Here is a 13,481-nt window from a genome sequence, read left to right as displayed (position 1 = left end):
GCATAGATTTGTCCGATGGGGGGAAGGCGATTGCATGTATCGCCCCTCCCACCTGATACAAACCTTTTCATTTTATATTTACTAATGATAAAATTTGAGATCAGAGTCTATGATAATAGACAATGGGTTCGCATATCAATACGTAGTTTATATTATATAGCTATTCGACTAATTTTGTTCACATACTATGATTTCTCCATAAAATTATGTCCGCCCCCCCCCCCCCCACTCAGAGGGTTTAGGTGGGAAGGGCTGTAGAGGTATTCGCCCCCCCCCCCCAATCGGCTAACAGGGGAACGACATAATATAAAGATCAGTTAAAATACCAATAACAAGTTTTAATCATATATATATATATCTCGGGTATATATATATATTTAATTGATTCTGTTAGCAAGCTATGATTTCCACAAATAAATTGGACCGCCCCCCCCCTCGAAAGTTTATGGAGGGGGGAGAGGCGGGATTTATGCCATCACCCTCTCCCAAACGACCAGAACCCTCCTTATCGGCCAACATACTAGAAGGGGCGGGCGAAATAATATAAAAATAGGTTGAAATTTAAATAATTAGTATATATTATCAGTATAAGTAATAAATTCGTATACAAATTGTGTGAATTCTATACTAAAATTCGTCCTCCCTCCCCGAAGGGTCAGCCGAGTGGGGGGGGGGGCGATCCCCCCGGATCCTCCAGTGGGTCAGGATTTATTCAAACAATAAGTGTAAAAAAGAGTTGGATTTGCTTTGAATGGTCTAGGTTTGTAAAAGTTGTTGAGTTAAAAAGCAATTTTCAGACCATACACTCTTTCCTCTCCACTGTGTCACTCATCAGAGAAGATTTTGCAAACTACATAGAATATCAAACATGTTACTGACCCAGTAGTAACATGGATCAGCTTTAGCTGGGCTAGAGGTCTTAGGCACAGGAAAATCAGAAAATTAATGAAGATTTGAAAACTGAACATTCAGATACACACACATCTATATATAAATGCGGTCCCTCATACCAAAACAGTTTTATGTGGCCCTCAATACAAAATGGTTGAACTCAGACATTGTGGCGGATGTCAGTTTGCGGCCCTCATCTAAGGGTCTGACAAGGCATGTAAGAACGACCATGTCCAGACTTAGGAATTGCCACACCTGCATCACGCACTCCTTTGTGCTGAAGAGAGAGGAGCCCCACTTTGTGAGTACTGTGACTCTTGTCTCACAGTAGAACATATCCTCATTGATTGCCCCAGATACCAGGATATTAGGGGGGAAATATTTTAGAGCGCACCCTGCGAAAGTACTGGGCTTTGTCTGGGAGTTGGGGTTGTCTGCGGGGGTCTGATTTGTGATGATTAGTGATGGGGCAGAGAAATTGTGAATATATAATATTTACAACAGATTTTTATTGAATTAACACATATTTACTATTTTTACTATCTTAACTGAAATGGACCTTGTTTTTAGTGATTTGGCTGTGTGAGATTTAGATCTTGAGATATGAAGGGAGAATGACCCTTGAAGGATAACTGGCGCGACATGGCCTGAATTGTGTCGATGTGTAAAAAAACAAAAAAAAATCAAAATATCAAATACAAATATGTTGCCAACCCCTGAAATTATGAAATTAACTATTACAATATAAAGTTGTCATTGTGATAAAAAAAAAAAAAAGGGCCGAAAAGTGTGAAATCGGATTGTGTGTGTTTGTGTGTGTGTGTGTGGGGGGGAGTTTTTTACTTTTTATTACTTAAAACAATTAAAACAAGACCATGGTTTAAATATTCCTTGTCCATGGGCGACTTAGGTGTCGCCGCCTCTGAGTTTGTGTAACCTTGTTTTCATTTGCATTTACTGCGTTTCTTGAAAAGACAATATACTGACTTCAGAAGCTGTTCTTTAATAAGGCTATTGTCTCACAATTCTTCTTTCGGGATTTAAGCACGATAGGCTGAATACTCTTCGCCAGCATTGGTTTTGGTCTATCTGTTTAATTGATTTTCTTTGCGTCTGACACGGAATATACTTCTAGTTAAATAGATACAATGGAAAATTGTCACATTGCAACAGTTTATTGTGTCTTAGTGTTTCGTTGTCTTTGCGATTGGTAACTATAGAAATCCTACTTTTGGTGTACTAATTCATCACTTTGTTTATGACAGTAAAATCTAGTAAGTCAAATTTAGAATAAACATTTCATTTTACTAACATATTATATATATAATATTTACATATATATATACAGAAAGAGAGAGAGAGAGAGAGTTAATTACAGGGGCGGCGCAAGGCATAAGTGACGTCTGTGACCACCCAAGGAACTGTGGTTCAAGAGGTTCTTTAAGGTTTGGCCGTGAACTGGACCAAAAAGTACAATTCATAAAACTACAAATACCAAAATTGTTTTCATTTAGTTTAGCAACATTATCGTTTTTTTTTTTTTTGTTTTTTTTTAAGCGGGGATTCCTTTCTGCAAGTGAAGGGGATTTAATGCTTCATGCCGAACGTATTTTGAAAATCTGTGATATAACAATAGATCTAGCAGCCCTCTCGGGCCCCCTTTGTTACTATTACATTACTCTTTTTGTTCAAGACCGGGGTAGAGGGGTGGAATGAAAACTTTTTTAATCAGGCAGACCCTGAGTATATATATATATATATATAAATATAGTGCTAAATCAATTCCTTAAACTTTTTTTAAAAATAAGATCTTATTTATTTTTTGTTTACCGAATAAAAGCAAAAAACAAATATATAAACGAATATTTGTTTGCTCTTCTAACTTCTAGCATTGATTTGTTTTTCACAAAACATCCGGAACAATCTACTATAGATACTTAAAACTATTGCAATATCTCTGAATGAAAAATTAAAGGTTAAATCAGATTTACAATAGCCTTTAGTGTTATTTGTTAATCTAATCGTGACGGACAGACCGACCAACAGACAAAACGCACAAAAAATAAGCTTCTTTTATTCAGATGGGGGCACTAGACAAAATATAAATAAAATCTGATTTTAAAAAAAAAAGTTTAAGGAATTGATTTAGCACTATATAATGTTGCGACGTTACGCTACTGCACGAAAATCGCTGCATAAAAAGTCCATTTTAAAAAATGTGCGTGATATTTACATACAAAGTGCATTATTAGCCTTTATAAACAAAAAGAAATGTTTTCTTTTAATTTCAGCAGCTAGTTGACCAGAAAAAATTCCTTTAACTGTTATTTATATTTGTTGTAAACATTTCCTGTACATTTTGTACATGTATTTTTCTTGTTAGCATATTGTCACATTGCCTCCCTTACATTTACGTAATTGTTTTAGAATTGGTGTATTTTTATGAAAAAATCGGTTGCATAATTAATTTTATAAATTAAACGGTTTGCTTTTAGAAAACCAAAAGTAGCCGCTACACCTAAACTTTTCAAGCCGCATTTAATGGTGACAGACGGACAGACGGACATTTTGCACAAACCTAATAGCGGCTCTTTCCCCTAACGGGGGCCGCTAATAAAAACAATGTTTTTGATGAGTGCAGAGTTTCACATGACCACGCAAACCCAGTTGAAACCTGCATATTTTACCACAATCTGTTGCAGACAAAGCCGTTTTTCGCTGTGCTTTTATTTAAGACTATTTTACTAATAACTCATGTTTTGTTTTACTTACAAACCATTTGATACAAAACAGTAATTAATATAGTAATATTGACCTAACACTATTTAATATATTGAATTACATAAAATGTCGTAAACTTTAAATTCCATTGAATGTCACAGAATGGCTACATCTGAAGTTGCCAAGTTTACTACGGACAATGATTCACTCAGTACGATAAATAACAGTCGTACTGCGGTAGCTCCTGAAGTTTTAAGGTAAATTGATCTAGAGATGTAGATTGCATGTAAATATGATATGTATTAAACATTCATAATGATAGTTTTTATTAAAGCATTAAAAATCATCGAACTGTTTTATAACACTTAATAGTTCAAGAAGAAGCAATTTAAGTGTTACTAGTATTCTCAGAACTCACAAAAACTTTATTAGTGTGATGCACAAATTGTAAGACAAATTTTCTCTTGGATAATAAAGATTATTATTATTATTATATTAGAAAAGAACGAGTATTCATTCTCTGGCAAAGCCAGTGTCGAGTTTCGTTAAAGGGAAACAAAATTCATCGTAGTCCCTTTATCAGTTTCCACCGAGGAATTTTCTGGTGATGTGGCAGGTCTGCAGAAGTACCGCCCTCCGACAGGCAACGAGAATGTTCCTAGGAATGCCAATGGCCTTGAAGGTATCTGTGAGGTCAGTTGTTATTATTCCCTCGGTTGATATAACAATGGGGTATATTGTTGTTTTAGATAATTTCCATAAACGCTTAATCTTCAAGCCAAAATTTCCCATAATTTCCTTGTATTTCCAGCTCAGTTTATTTTTAATTATGAGATAGTGATACGGCGATGTCAATAATGGTAGCGGCCTTTTCTTTTTTATCGATGAGAAGCCAATCAGGGCGATTAAAATCTACCGTTTTGTCAGTCAAAATAGGCCTATCCCAGTACAGTAGATGATCCGTAGACTCGAGAACATCTTGTGGTGAGTATTTGTAATAAGGAGTATCCTTACCGATCAAATTGTGTGTCAAAGCCAAGTGCTGGTGTATTAGCTTTGCAACTTGGTTATGGCGACCTAGGTAGGCAGATTCCGATAGGGCTGAACATCCTGCCATTATGTGTTCAATTGACTCACCCACATTTCCACATTTTCGGCATTTGTCAACAATATTGAGTCTTAGGATATGTTTCTCGTAATGTTTTGTCCTAATTGCTCTGTCCTGTATTGCTGTGACAAAGCCTTCAGTTTCAGGGTAGAGATGACCTGCTTTTAGCCATGCTTAGGAAGCAGCCATGTCAATGTTGTTCCCATTTAATAAAGCCGGGAATTTTCCGTGGAGTGTTTTTTTCTTCCCATTGGCGAATCTCGTGCCTTACGTTGTCCAAACCGAAATTAACATCAACATTGTTTAGGTTCAGAGGGGTTGCATCATAGTCGTATTTATGTAGGAAGGAAACTAATGCATTGCTGGAGGCGTGCAGTTTTGATCGTATTAGCTTTGCAACTTGGTTATGGCGACCTAGATAGGCTGATTCTGATAGTGCTGGACATCCTGCCATAATGTGTTCAATCGACTCACCCACATTTCCACATTTTCGGCATTTGTCGACAACATTGAGTTTCAGGATATGCTTTTCGTAATTTTTTGTCCTGATTACTCTGTCCTGTATTGCTGTAACAAAGCCCTCTGTTTCAGGGTAGAGATGACCTGCTTTGAGCCATGTTAAGGAAGCAGCCTTGTCGATGTTGTCCCCATGTAATGAAGCCGGAATTTTCCGTGGAGTGTTTTTTCTTCCCATTGGCGAATCTCATGCCCTTCGTCGTCCAAACCGACATTGACATTAGCATTATGTAGGTACAGAGGGGTTGCATCGGAGTCGTATTTCCGTAGGAAGGAAACTAATTTGTTGCTGGAGGCGAGCAGTTTTGATCGTATTTTTAAAACTTGCATCTTACACAATTTGAAGATGTTCTGCAATCCACGGCCTCCATTCTTTCGGGGCAGATATAGCCTTATGGTGGAGGACTTGGGGTGTAAACATCGAAATTTGGTTAATAATTTCCTCGTGAGTTTGTCAATGTCATGTAGGTCGGTGTCTGTTTGATGACACCGAACATTTAAAGGAGCATTGGGACGACCCAGCTATATTTTGCAGTGCTGAGGTTACTGCCAGACAGTTTTGTGTTGAGAATTTTATTTACTCTCTGCTTGTATTTGCCAAGAAAGTCCTCTTTTAATTTCTTATGGTTTATCGTGGCATTCTGGTTTATTCCAAGATATTTATAAAGGGAGGCAGAGTTCAGTTCTTTGATGCCTTCAAATGCAATGTTGGTGTTGGCTGCCTCGCCCTTTTTTATGCTTATGATACCACGTTTATCCAAGCCAAAAGACATGCAGATATCGTCACTAAAGCGTTTTACCGTTTTAATTTAATGAGTGTAACTTTTGCTCGTTCTCTGCATATAGCTTTAAATCATCCATGTATAACAGGTGAGACAAAGACTTTATACTTTTAGTGTCAACCCTAAAACCGTTTGTAGTGCCACGAAGTAATTTAGAAAATGGGTTAATAGCTAGGCAGAACCAGAGCGGAGATAGAGCGTCACCCTAGTATATACCCCTTCTTATGTGCACAGAACCTAGTTTATCACGATTAAGGTGTAGACTTATCTTCCAATTATCCATACAGACTTTCAGTAGTTTTATTCTTGGGTTGATTCTATGAATTTCCAGGGTTTTCAACAGCCAATCATGCGGAACTGAATCAAATGCTTTTTTGTAGTTGACGTAGCACGTGTAAGTTTCTTTTTCTTCTATTAGCTTGGTGCTATATAATACCATCTATATTATAGTTAGCTGTAATTTACAGCCCATCGACTCCTCAATGCAACATTGTTGTTCCTCTGCTAGTAGCTTATGGGCAGAGCATTATTTATACATTTTACTTTTTAAAAGTGAGGTTAATAGTTTATACACAACTGACAGACAAGTGAGAGGGCGATAGTTTGATGGTTGATTCGGATCCCCTTTTTTGGGGAGTAGAGATGTTCTTCATTCAGTGAGTTCTATCAGCATCGAAGACGGTTCTGATGTTAACTCGTTAAAATTTGATTTTAGTGGAACATGTATGGCTGTAAGTTTTTTCAACCAAAAGTTGTGTATATTGTCCGGGCCGGGATCAGTCCAGTTGTGAGTTTTTGATATAGCTGCTGAGACTTCCTCAGCTGTGAAATCCGTCATCAGGCATTTTTGGTATTAGGTTGTTTGTAGTTTGGATTTCGTCGATCCAATCAGCCTGTACATTGTGATATAGAGGGTCAGACCATAGCGCTGCCCAATAGTCGATGAACGCGCCGTGTTTAGTGCTATCAATGTTTTGAATTTTGTCAGCATCTTAATCAGCTAGTTTACGAAAGAACTGTTTTCTTTTGTATTAAAATAAAGCATTGTGCTCTTTCTTTTTAGTGGTTTCGTTGTAGCGCTTTAACCTAGCTCCTTTTAGCTAACATTCTGTCTCAGCGTATCTTTCAAAAATAAGAGTATTGTGTGGCTATCACAGGGTGACAGTTCATTTCATCATTGGTCATTTCATCCACGGTCACTTCATCCCCGGTCATTTCATCCCCTGGTCATTTCATCCTCAATTAAATATTTTTCTTTTTGATTGTTTAATTGTGCTGTTAAGGCTTTGACTTTTAAGTCCTCATTTCATTTAATATATAAATATGATTATGTAGAAATGCTTTTTGACACTTTTTGACATGTTACTCATGCGTTTATAATGTTTCCCTTCCACTTTACATTCTTGCTGAGAAATCTAATAATATATTATATATCTGGGTGTGTACTTCACTATAGCGCTTCTATTGGATGTTGGGGATGTAATATTATAATATTATCCTGCGCATGACGTAATGATCAAAGGCCCAGGTTTGGTGGAGGTAGTAAAAATCATTTGAGAGATAGAAGTGCGATTAGAATAACTATGACCGTGCCGCTGATAACTTACCATCAAAGGCCAAGGTGTGGTGGAAGTACTACCATGGACATTTCTAGATGGTCTACGTAAGGATAGTCAGTTGCACAAGGCATCAGTTTTAAAGGCTTGCGCCGATACTGAAGAAAGTCCAAGGAAGAAATATGCAACACTGGCAAAGAGAATAACAAACATTGTTCCGCAATATGAATTGATGGATCGTCTTCTGTACTTACAATCGATTACCAATCTATGTTATTGGTGTAGATGAACACAAAAACACTATTTTACATTACCTCTATATTTATACATGTTAAATTTTTATAGTTTTTAATGGCATTTAATTTTAATTTCATTCTTATCTAACGTGTTACACTTTTTGTAATTAAATAACAAAAATGAATATATTTTAAAAAGCTCATTTCATGATTTTTACAATTACTATTTGTTAGATAAAATGATCAGATGATGAAAATATCAGGGGATGAAATGACCAGGGGATGAAATGACCGGGTATGAAGTGACCGGAGATGAAATGACCAGGGGATGAAATGACCGGGAAATGAAATGACCGGGGGATGAAATGACCAGGGGATGAAGTGACCGGGGATGAAATGACTAGGGGATGAAAGGACCGGGAAATGAAATGAAAGGGATGAAATGACCAGGGATGAAGTGACCGGGGATGAAGTGCCCGGGGATGAAATAATAATAATAACAATCTTTATTATCCGTATGGAAATTTTGTCTTACAATTTGTGCGTGACCGGGAAACTATCACAGTCCGTCAGTTTGATTCCAGTTGTTCTTAATATGGACTTCATTTTGTTAAGAATGTTCGCGGACTGGTTGTTACCAAGATATTGTCCAATTGTATCCATTTGGCTCCTCAGCTGATTAATATTGTCTTCAAGGCGCTTTTTCCATGCTGGCATATGTTTTTTGGTCCCTGATTAATTGGGCCTAGCTCGAAGGTCATTTGTCCAGAGAGCTCCGTGACAGCCACAGTGGCGCGGTATGTAGCGAGGTGTGTCTCAGACAAAATTCTTGGTGTTTCAAAATAGTTGACTAAAACTTTATTTATCTCATTAATATAGGGTGTTTGTCTCTTTCTTGACATTTAGCTTAGGTATACGAGGCCTAGAGTTAAGATTGGTGTTTTTGTAGATGTCCATGAGAGTACAAAATTTTGAGTGTAGCTCATTGCTTATTGCCGATGTTGAATCATTCTCTTGTTGGTTGGCTGGTCTACAAACGTTTTCGTTGTTCGGCATAGTGGGTGTGTTATTTATATCTGAGATGAGCTCTTGTATCTGAAGCTCATGACCTACTTCTCGTCTTATCACGTCAATTTCTATAGGGGTGAAATAGCATTTTTTAATTATTACAGACCTTCTGTCTACAACATTCTGCTCTGTAAGGCTTAGATTAGGATATATTTTGTTGAATTCCTGGAAGAATTTTAGCCTTTAACCTGGGAGAGGTTTATTATCACACTTATGCATACGGAAGAGTGATTTGATAATGTCAATATTCATTTCTCTCGTCCATTTGATCCTTTTGGCTCCTCTTGTTCTACCACCAACAGTACCTCTCAAGTTTCGCATGGTTTAGTCTGGCCCTGCTATTTAGTGACGGGCGAATACAGAGTATATTACTTGTTCTCCCCCCCCCCCTCTTTTGCGTGGGATAACTCTAATCCGACTTGCAAAAATAAAAGCGTGATTCCATTATTTCTTGGTCACAATGGTTAAGCCCGGCCCTGCTATTTAGTGACGGGTGAATATTTCTTGTTCTCCCCCCCCCTCTTTTTTTTCGCCCCATAAGTTACGTGGGGTAGCTCTAGTCCGACTTGCAGAAGTAAAAAAGGGATCTTTCCTTTACTTCTTGGTATCCAAACTGTTGAGCCATGAAGAGAATTTTATATATAGATACATTTGTAGATCAAATATAGCATACTAGTCGACGCTATTTAGTGACGGGTGAACACTTCATGAAAGACATTTGAGGTGGGTTTGGGCAAACGACTGTGAGTGAATGAAAAGAAGGAACTCTGGAGAGAGCAACATACAATTATCCATGACTGAAAACAGGTTTTGGAAAATACAGGCACATTTTTTTGAACGTTTGGCCTTGTGCTTTATTAATTGTCATGGCAAAAGCTAATTTAACAGGGAATTGTGTGCGCCAGATATTGACGTGTGTAAAAAATACACACATAAATGTAGTCATATATAGAATGTAAAGAGAAAGATTACTTGTTCTCCCCCCACCCTCTTTTTTTTCTGAGCCTCGCTCTCTATCGCAGCGAAAGTTACGTGGGTTAACTCTAGTCCGAATTGTAGAAATAAAAGAGTTATCTTTCCATGACTTTTTCATCGAGGGCTAGAGAGTCAGCGTGAGTGCGTGGTGTCCCGCATGCTTGGGGGACGAAGAGAATTATATTTATAGATATTTTATCACCGTCTTTACTTGATAATTTCTTTCATTGAGAATCTAGAATGAAATATATGCACGCTTTTTTCCTCAAAAAATAAAACAAACAAAAAAAGTTTTAGTGTAACATTATTATTTATCTTGATTTTAGACACCTCGAAACTATGTTCAATGTTTCCAATGCAATACACAGCCTTCAGAGCATTTGGTCGGACCCCTTATTTTATCACCACTCTGGCGTCGTAACGCTGTTTCACCCATGGATTCTCTAATTATTTTTTTTTATTTTACTTTCACCCTCAACACAAAAAATAAATAAGTTTTGTTTTTATACATCCTTACATACACAATCACCTCTTCAGTCAATTTCGGCTTCATAGACCAAAAAAAATATTTTATTTTATACAAGTCTACAAAAAGAAGTTTCGCGTCAATGAGAAATGTACGCAAACAAAGATGTTTATTATTATAGGCTTGTCTTCGAGTCCGAAGATTAGTGAGGAATGCAGTATTTCCCGTGGCTGCGCAGCCCCAGCTGTGACTTACATATTTTGCCACATCCAGGGCAAGCATAAACATTGTCCGCAGAATGTCGATTTAGATTTTCTTTTCGCCGTCTGCGTTTGTCCTCGGCAGCGGGTTTTCTTTTGGTCTCAAATGTGTATCCCGCGGCCTTCGTGAGTGACCTCCAGTTGTCTCGTTCTGAGGCCGCATGCAACAAGGTGTTTAAATAGTGATTAAATATAATTAAAAGTTTAATCTTGTACTTTTTTTATATGTATGCTTTAAAAACCATATTGGAACTTAATTCCAAATAAAAAAATCTATTTTGGTAAATGTAACCGCTGCGATTTCTATTATGAAAGGTTCTTTGCTCTAGTTAATATATCAGTAAACATCGGCTACACCGGTTGATTTGTTCCCAGGCGTTATATTGTTTATTATGGCCGGAGCACACCTTTTTTTTTTTTGTAATTTTAATAAACGGGCCACATATTAACGATCAACTTTACATTTTTTCTCCCGTGAATTAGTGTATCTGTTACAACGATTTATCTTTGTAATGCTATTGGGATTAGTTGTTGGTTGAAATGTTAAGTCAGCGTCTATATTGATCCTTCAATTGATCCCCACACACTTTTCGGATTTTGAATCTATATATAGCATCTATGATTAGTTTGAAACATTTTATCTACATCCTTTAACCCTAAGAAAAAAAACTATACCTATCTCGTTAATGCTATAAGAAATAATTTTGTTTTTTATTTGGACCGCGTCTAAAAGGGAGCGTAAATGACGTAAGAATAAATAGACTTAGAAATAAAAGAAACAAATTGCTTTCAAAATAGGGAATAGGAATGATATTTTTTAATACTTTATATGTAGAATGTCGTCTTTTTGGGGAAAATCAAAAAAAAAAATACAAAGGTTTGATATAGCTTGCATTTTTTTCTTTTTTTTTTGTGAATTGCCGTCGCCAGATTGCAACCAGTTCTTAATGAGCGCCTAGGAGGTAAAAGGAAGCTGTGTACAAAATATCATGCCAATCTGTAGGACAGTTTAAGAGATCTCTTGATCAATGAGACAGTGAATAGTATTTGGTAAATATACTATAGATTGAATTGCGAAGCCGGATAAAAGCCGGAAGACTAGCATTATTTATGGTGAGCCGGAAAGCGGTTGTGGGGCATGGGGTGGATGATTATAAGTGATACTAGAATACACGGACCAAAAGAATATGTAATCGTGTGTTTCGGGGGTGGCGTTATAAAGCGGGTTTTTCCACAATAATTTAAGAGGCTATGTCGGTGATATTACGATGCAAAGGTTTAAAAAATTAATAAAATTGGGGTTCGGAGATAGAGAGAGAGAGAGAGAACGAAAGAAAAAGAGAGCGAGCCGTTTAATTTCATTGTAACAGATACACTAATTCACTAGCTAGAAAGTATATTAGGGGCTCGTTAAAATTTGGACCGTTTATTAAAATAGAAATGGGGGGATAAAAGGCCATAATAGACAATATAAATCATGAGAACCGGTGTGTAATTCTAGTACCTAGTACCATATATCTAGATCTAGTATTCTACTCTAGACTAGTGTCATTTAATTAATGTTGCAATGTTCGGATGTGTAATATCAAGCTAGAATTTCATATACGTGAGTATATACGTGCGGTTTTACCAGGATTTTATCGGGGGAAGGGGGGAGGGATTGCAGCGGGCAAAAATATGTTTAATTTTTCAAATTCATTAGCGAAAGTTATCGCTCTTACAAAAGAAGAAAGTATCAGCTTCATAACAGAGGAATAGTCTTGAAAAAAAAACTACTTGTTACTGTTACTTGTTTTGTTTCAGATTTACAAAAGACAGAAGAACACTAAGAAAAAAGTTGTTACTACTGATACTTCTAATGGTTACGGTATCATTAGTAGCGGTGGTAGCTGCTTTCATTGTTGAGAAAACTAAAGCTGACTCGACCGTGCCTGAAACCTCTTTGATATCAAAAGGTTCGATTTTTATTCCTACACTTTTGGACTGTTCTAAAATCAAGTTATGTATAATAAAGTACCAGTTCTTAACATGTCTCCACGGTAGCTCCAGTTTCTTTTACAATTTATTCAAAAGATAACATGCATGGTAAATAATAGAAAGATATAAGAATTCAAATAGGGACGATATAAGTTGATCTACATGGTAGTAAGAAATGTTTAATGGCCAAAAAAACAAACAAAACAAGACGCCTGTTTCAAGATCCCTTTAACGGACTGGGTGTTGGATTTGGCCATTGCATTACTATACAGTCCGACCTCAAATTATGTGTTATAACATGAACATTCCTTCTTACCTAGTTTAGACTTTCGGCCTCAGCTTCCATACCTAGTGACATATACAAATATTAATAGTAACAGCGGATTGGAGAAGACCCATACTGGTTCCTTATTATCCGCCCCTTTGCTTTTTCTAGGGGGAACTTGTCGAACCGCGAAAAAATATACCAAAATTGCAACCAGGAAAAAGACCACTTCGCTGACTACACTGCATTAGTTTTTTCCTGGAAAGAACGATAGCCAGGATGTTATAGGTCAGCCGCGGCCTACTGGTCATCATGTCCCGCAACAGTCTCGAAACCTCCGGCAATTACAACAGAAAGCTACAAATAGCTCTCTTCTGTGTGATGAAATGTGGATGTTTAATTAAGCTAGGAGCAAGGATACATTGATTTCTAGCTTTGTAAATGATATCGTTCATTCAAAATGAAGTTAAGACTGTTTATTTTTCATAAAAAAAAAAAAAGATTTTAGTCAATTTCCAAAGCGAAATATTCTAAAGATTTCTTAAACACGGAACTTATTAATCTGAAAATAATTTAGTACAGACATTGAAATTTGATGACCTTTCCTCAATACTACATGCATATGAATTATCAATTTTGGCGATCATTGCTATGTTAATC

At 36.8% G+C, this 13,481-nt stretch overlaps 1 protein-coding gene across 2 annotated transcripts in view; it reads left to right on the top strand.

Moving 5' to 3' along the window:
- LOC106058204 (neprilysin-1-like) overlaps positions 1–13,481 on the top strand; it is a 217,447-nt gene that overhangs the window by 67,130 nt on the left and 136,836 nt on the right. Inside the window, exons 1-3 of one of the 2 annotated variants that reach the window (XM_056007388.1) lie at positions 1,921–2,165; positions 3,774–3,869; positions 12,383–12,534. In XM_056007388.1, coding sequence (XP_055863363.1) covers positions 3,775–3,869; positions 12,383–12,534 — 247 coding nt within the window. In that variant the 5' untranslated portion in view covers positions 1,921–2,165; position 3,774. Of the gene's footprint in view, positions 1–1,920; positions 2,166–3,773; positions 3,870–12,382; positions 12,535–13,481 lie in introns of those variants that run through there. The other variant, XM_056007389.1, reaches the window with a different exon arrangement.

This window comes from Biomphalaria glabrata, chromosome 13 (assembly GCF_947242115.1).
Source record: "Biomphalaria glabrata chromosome 13, xgBioGlab47.1, whole genome shotgun sequence".
Lineage (NCBI taxonomy): Eukaryota > Metazoa > Mollusca > Gastropoda > Planorbidae > Biomphalaria > Biomphalaria glabrata.
This window is presented reverse-complemented; position numbering and strand designations above follow the sequence as displayed.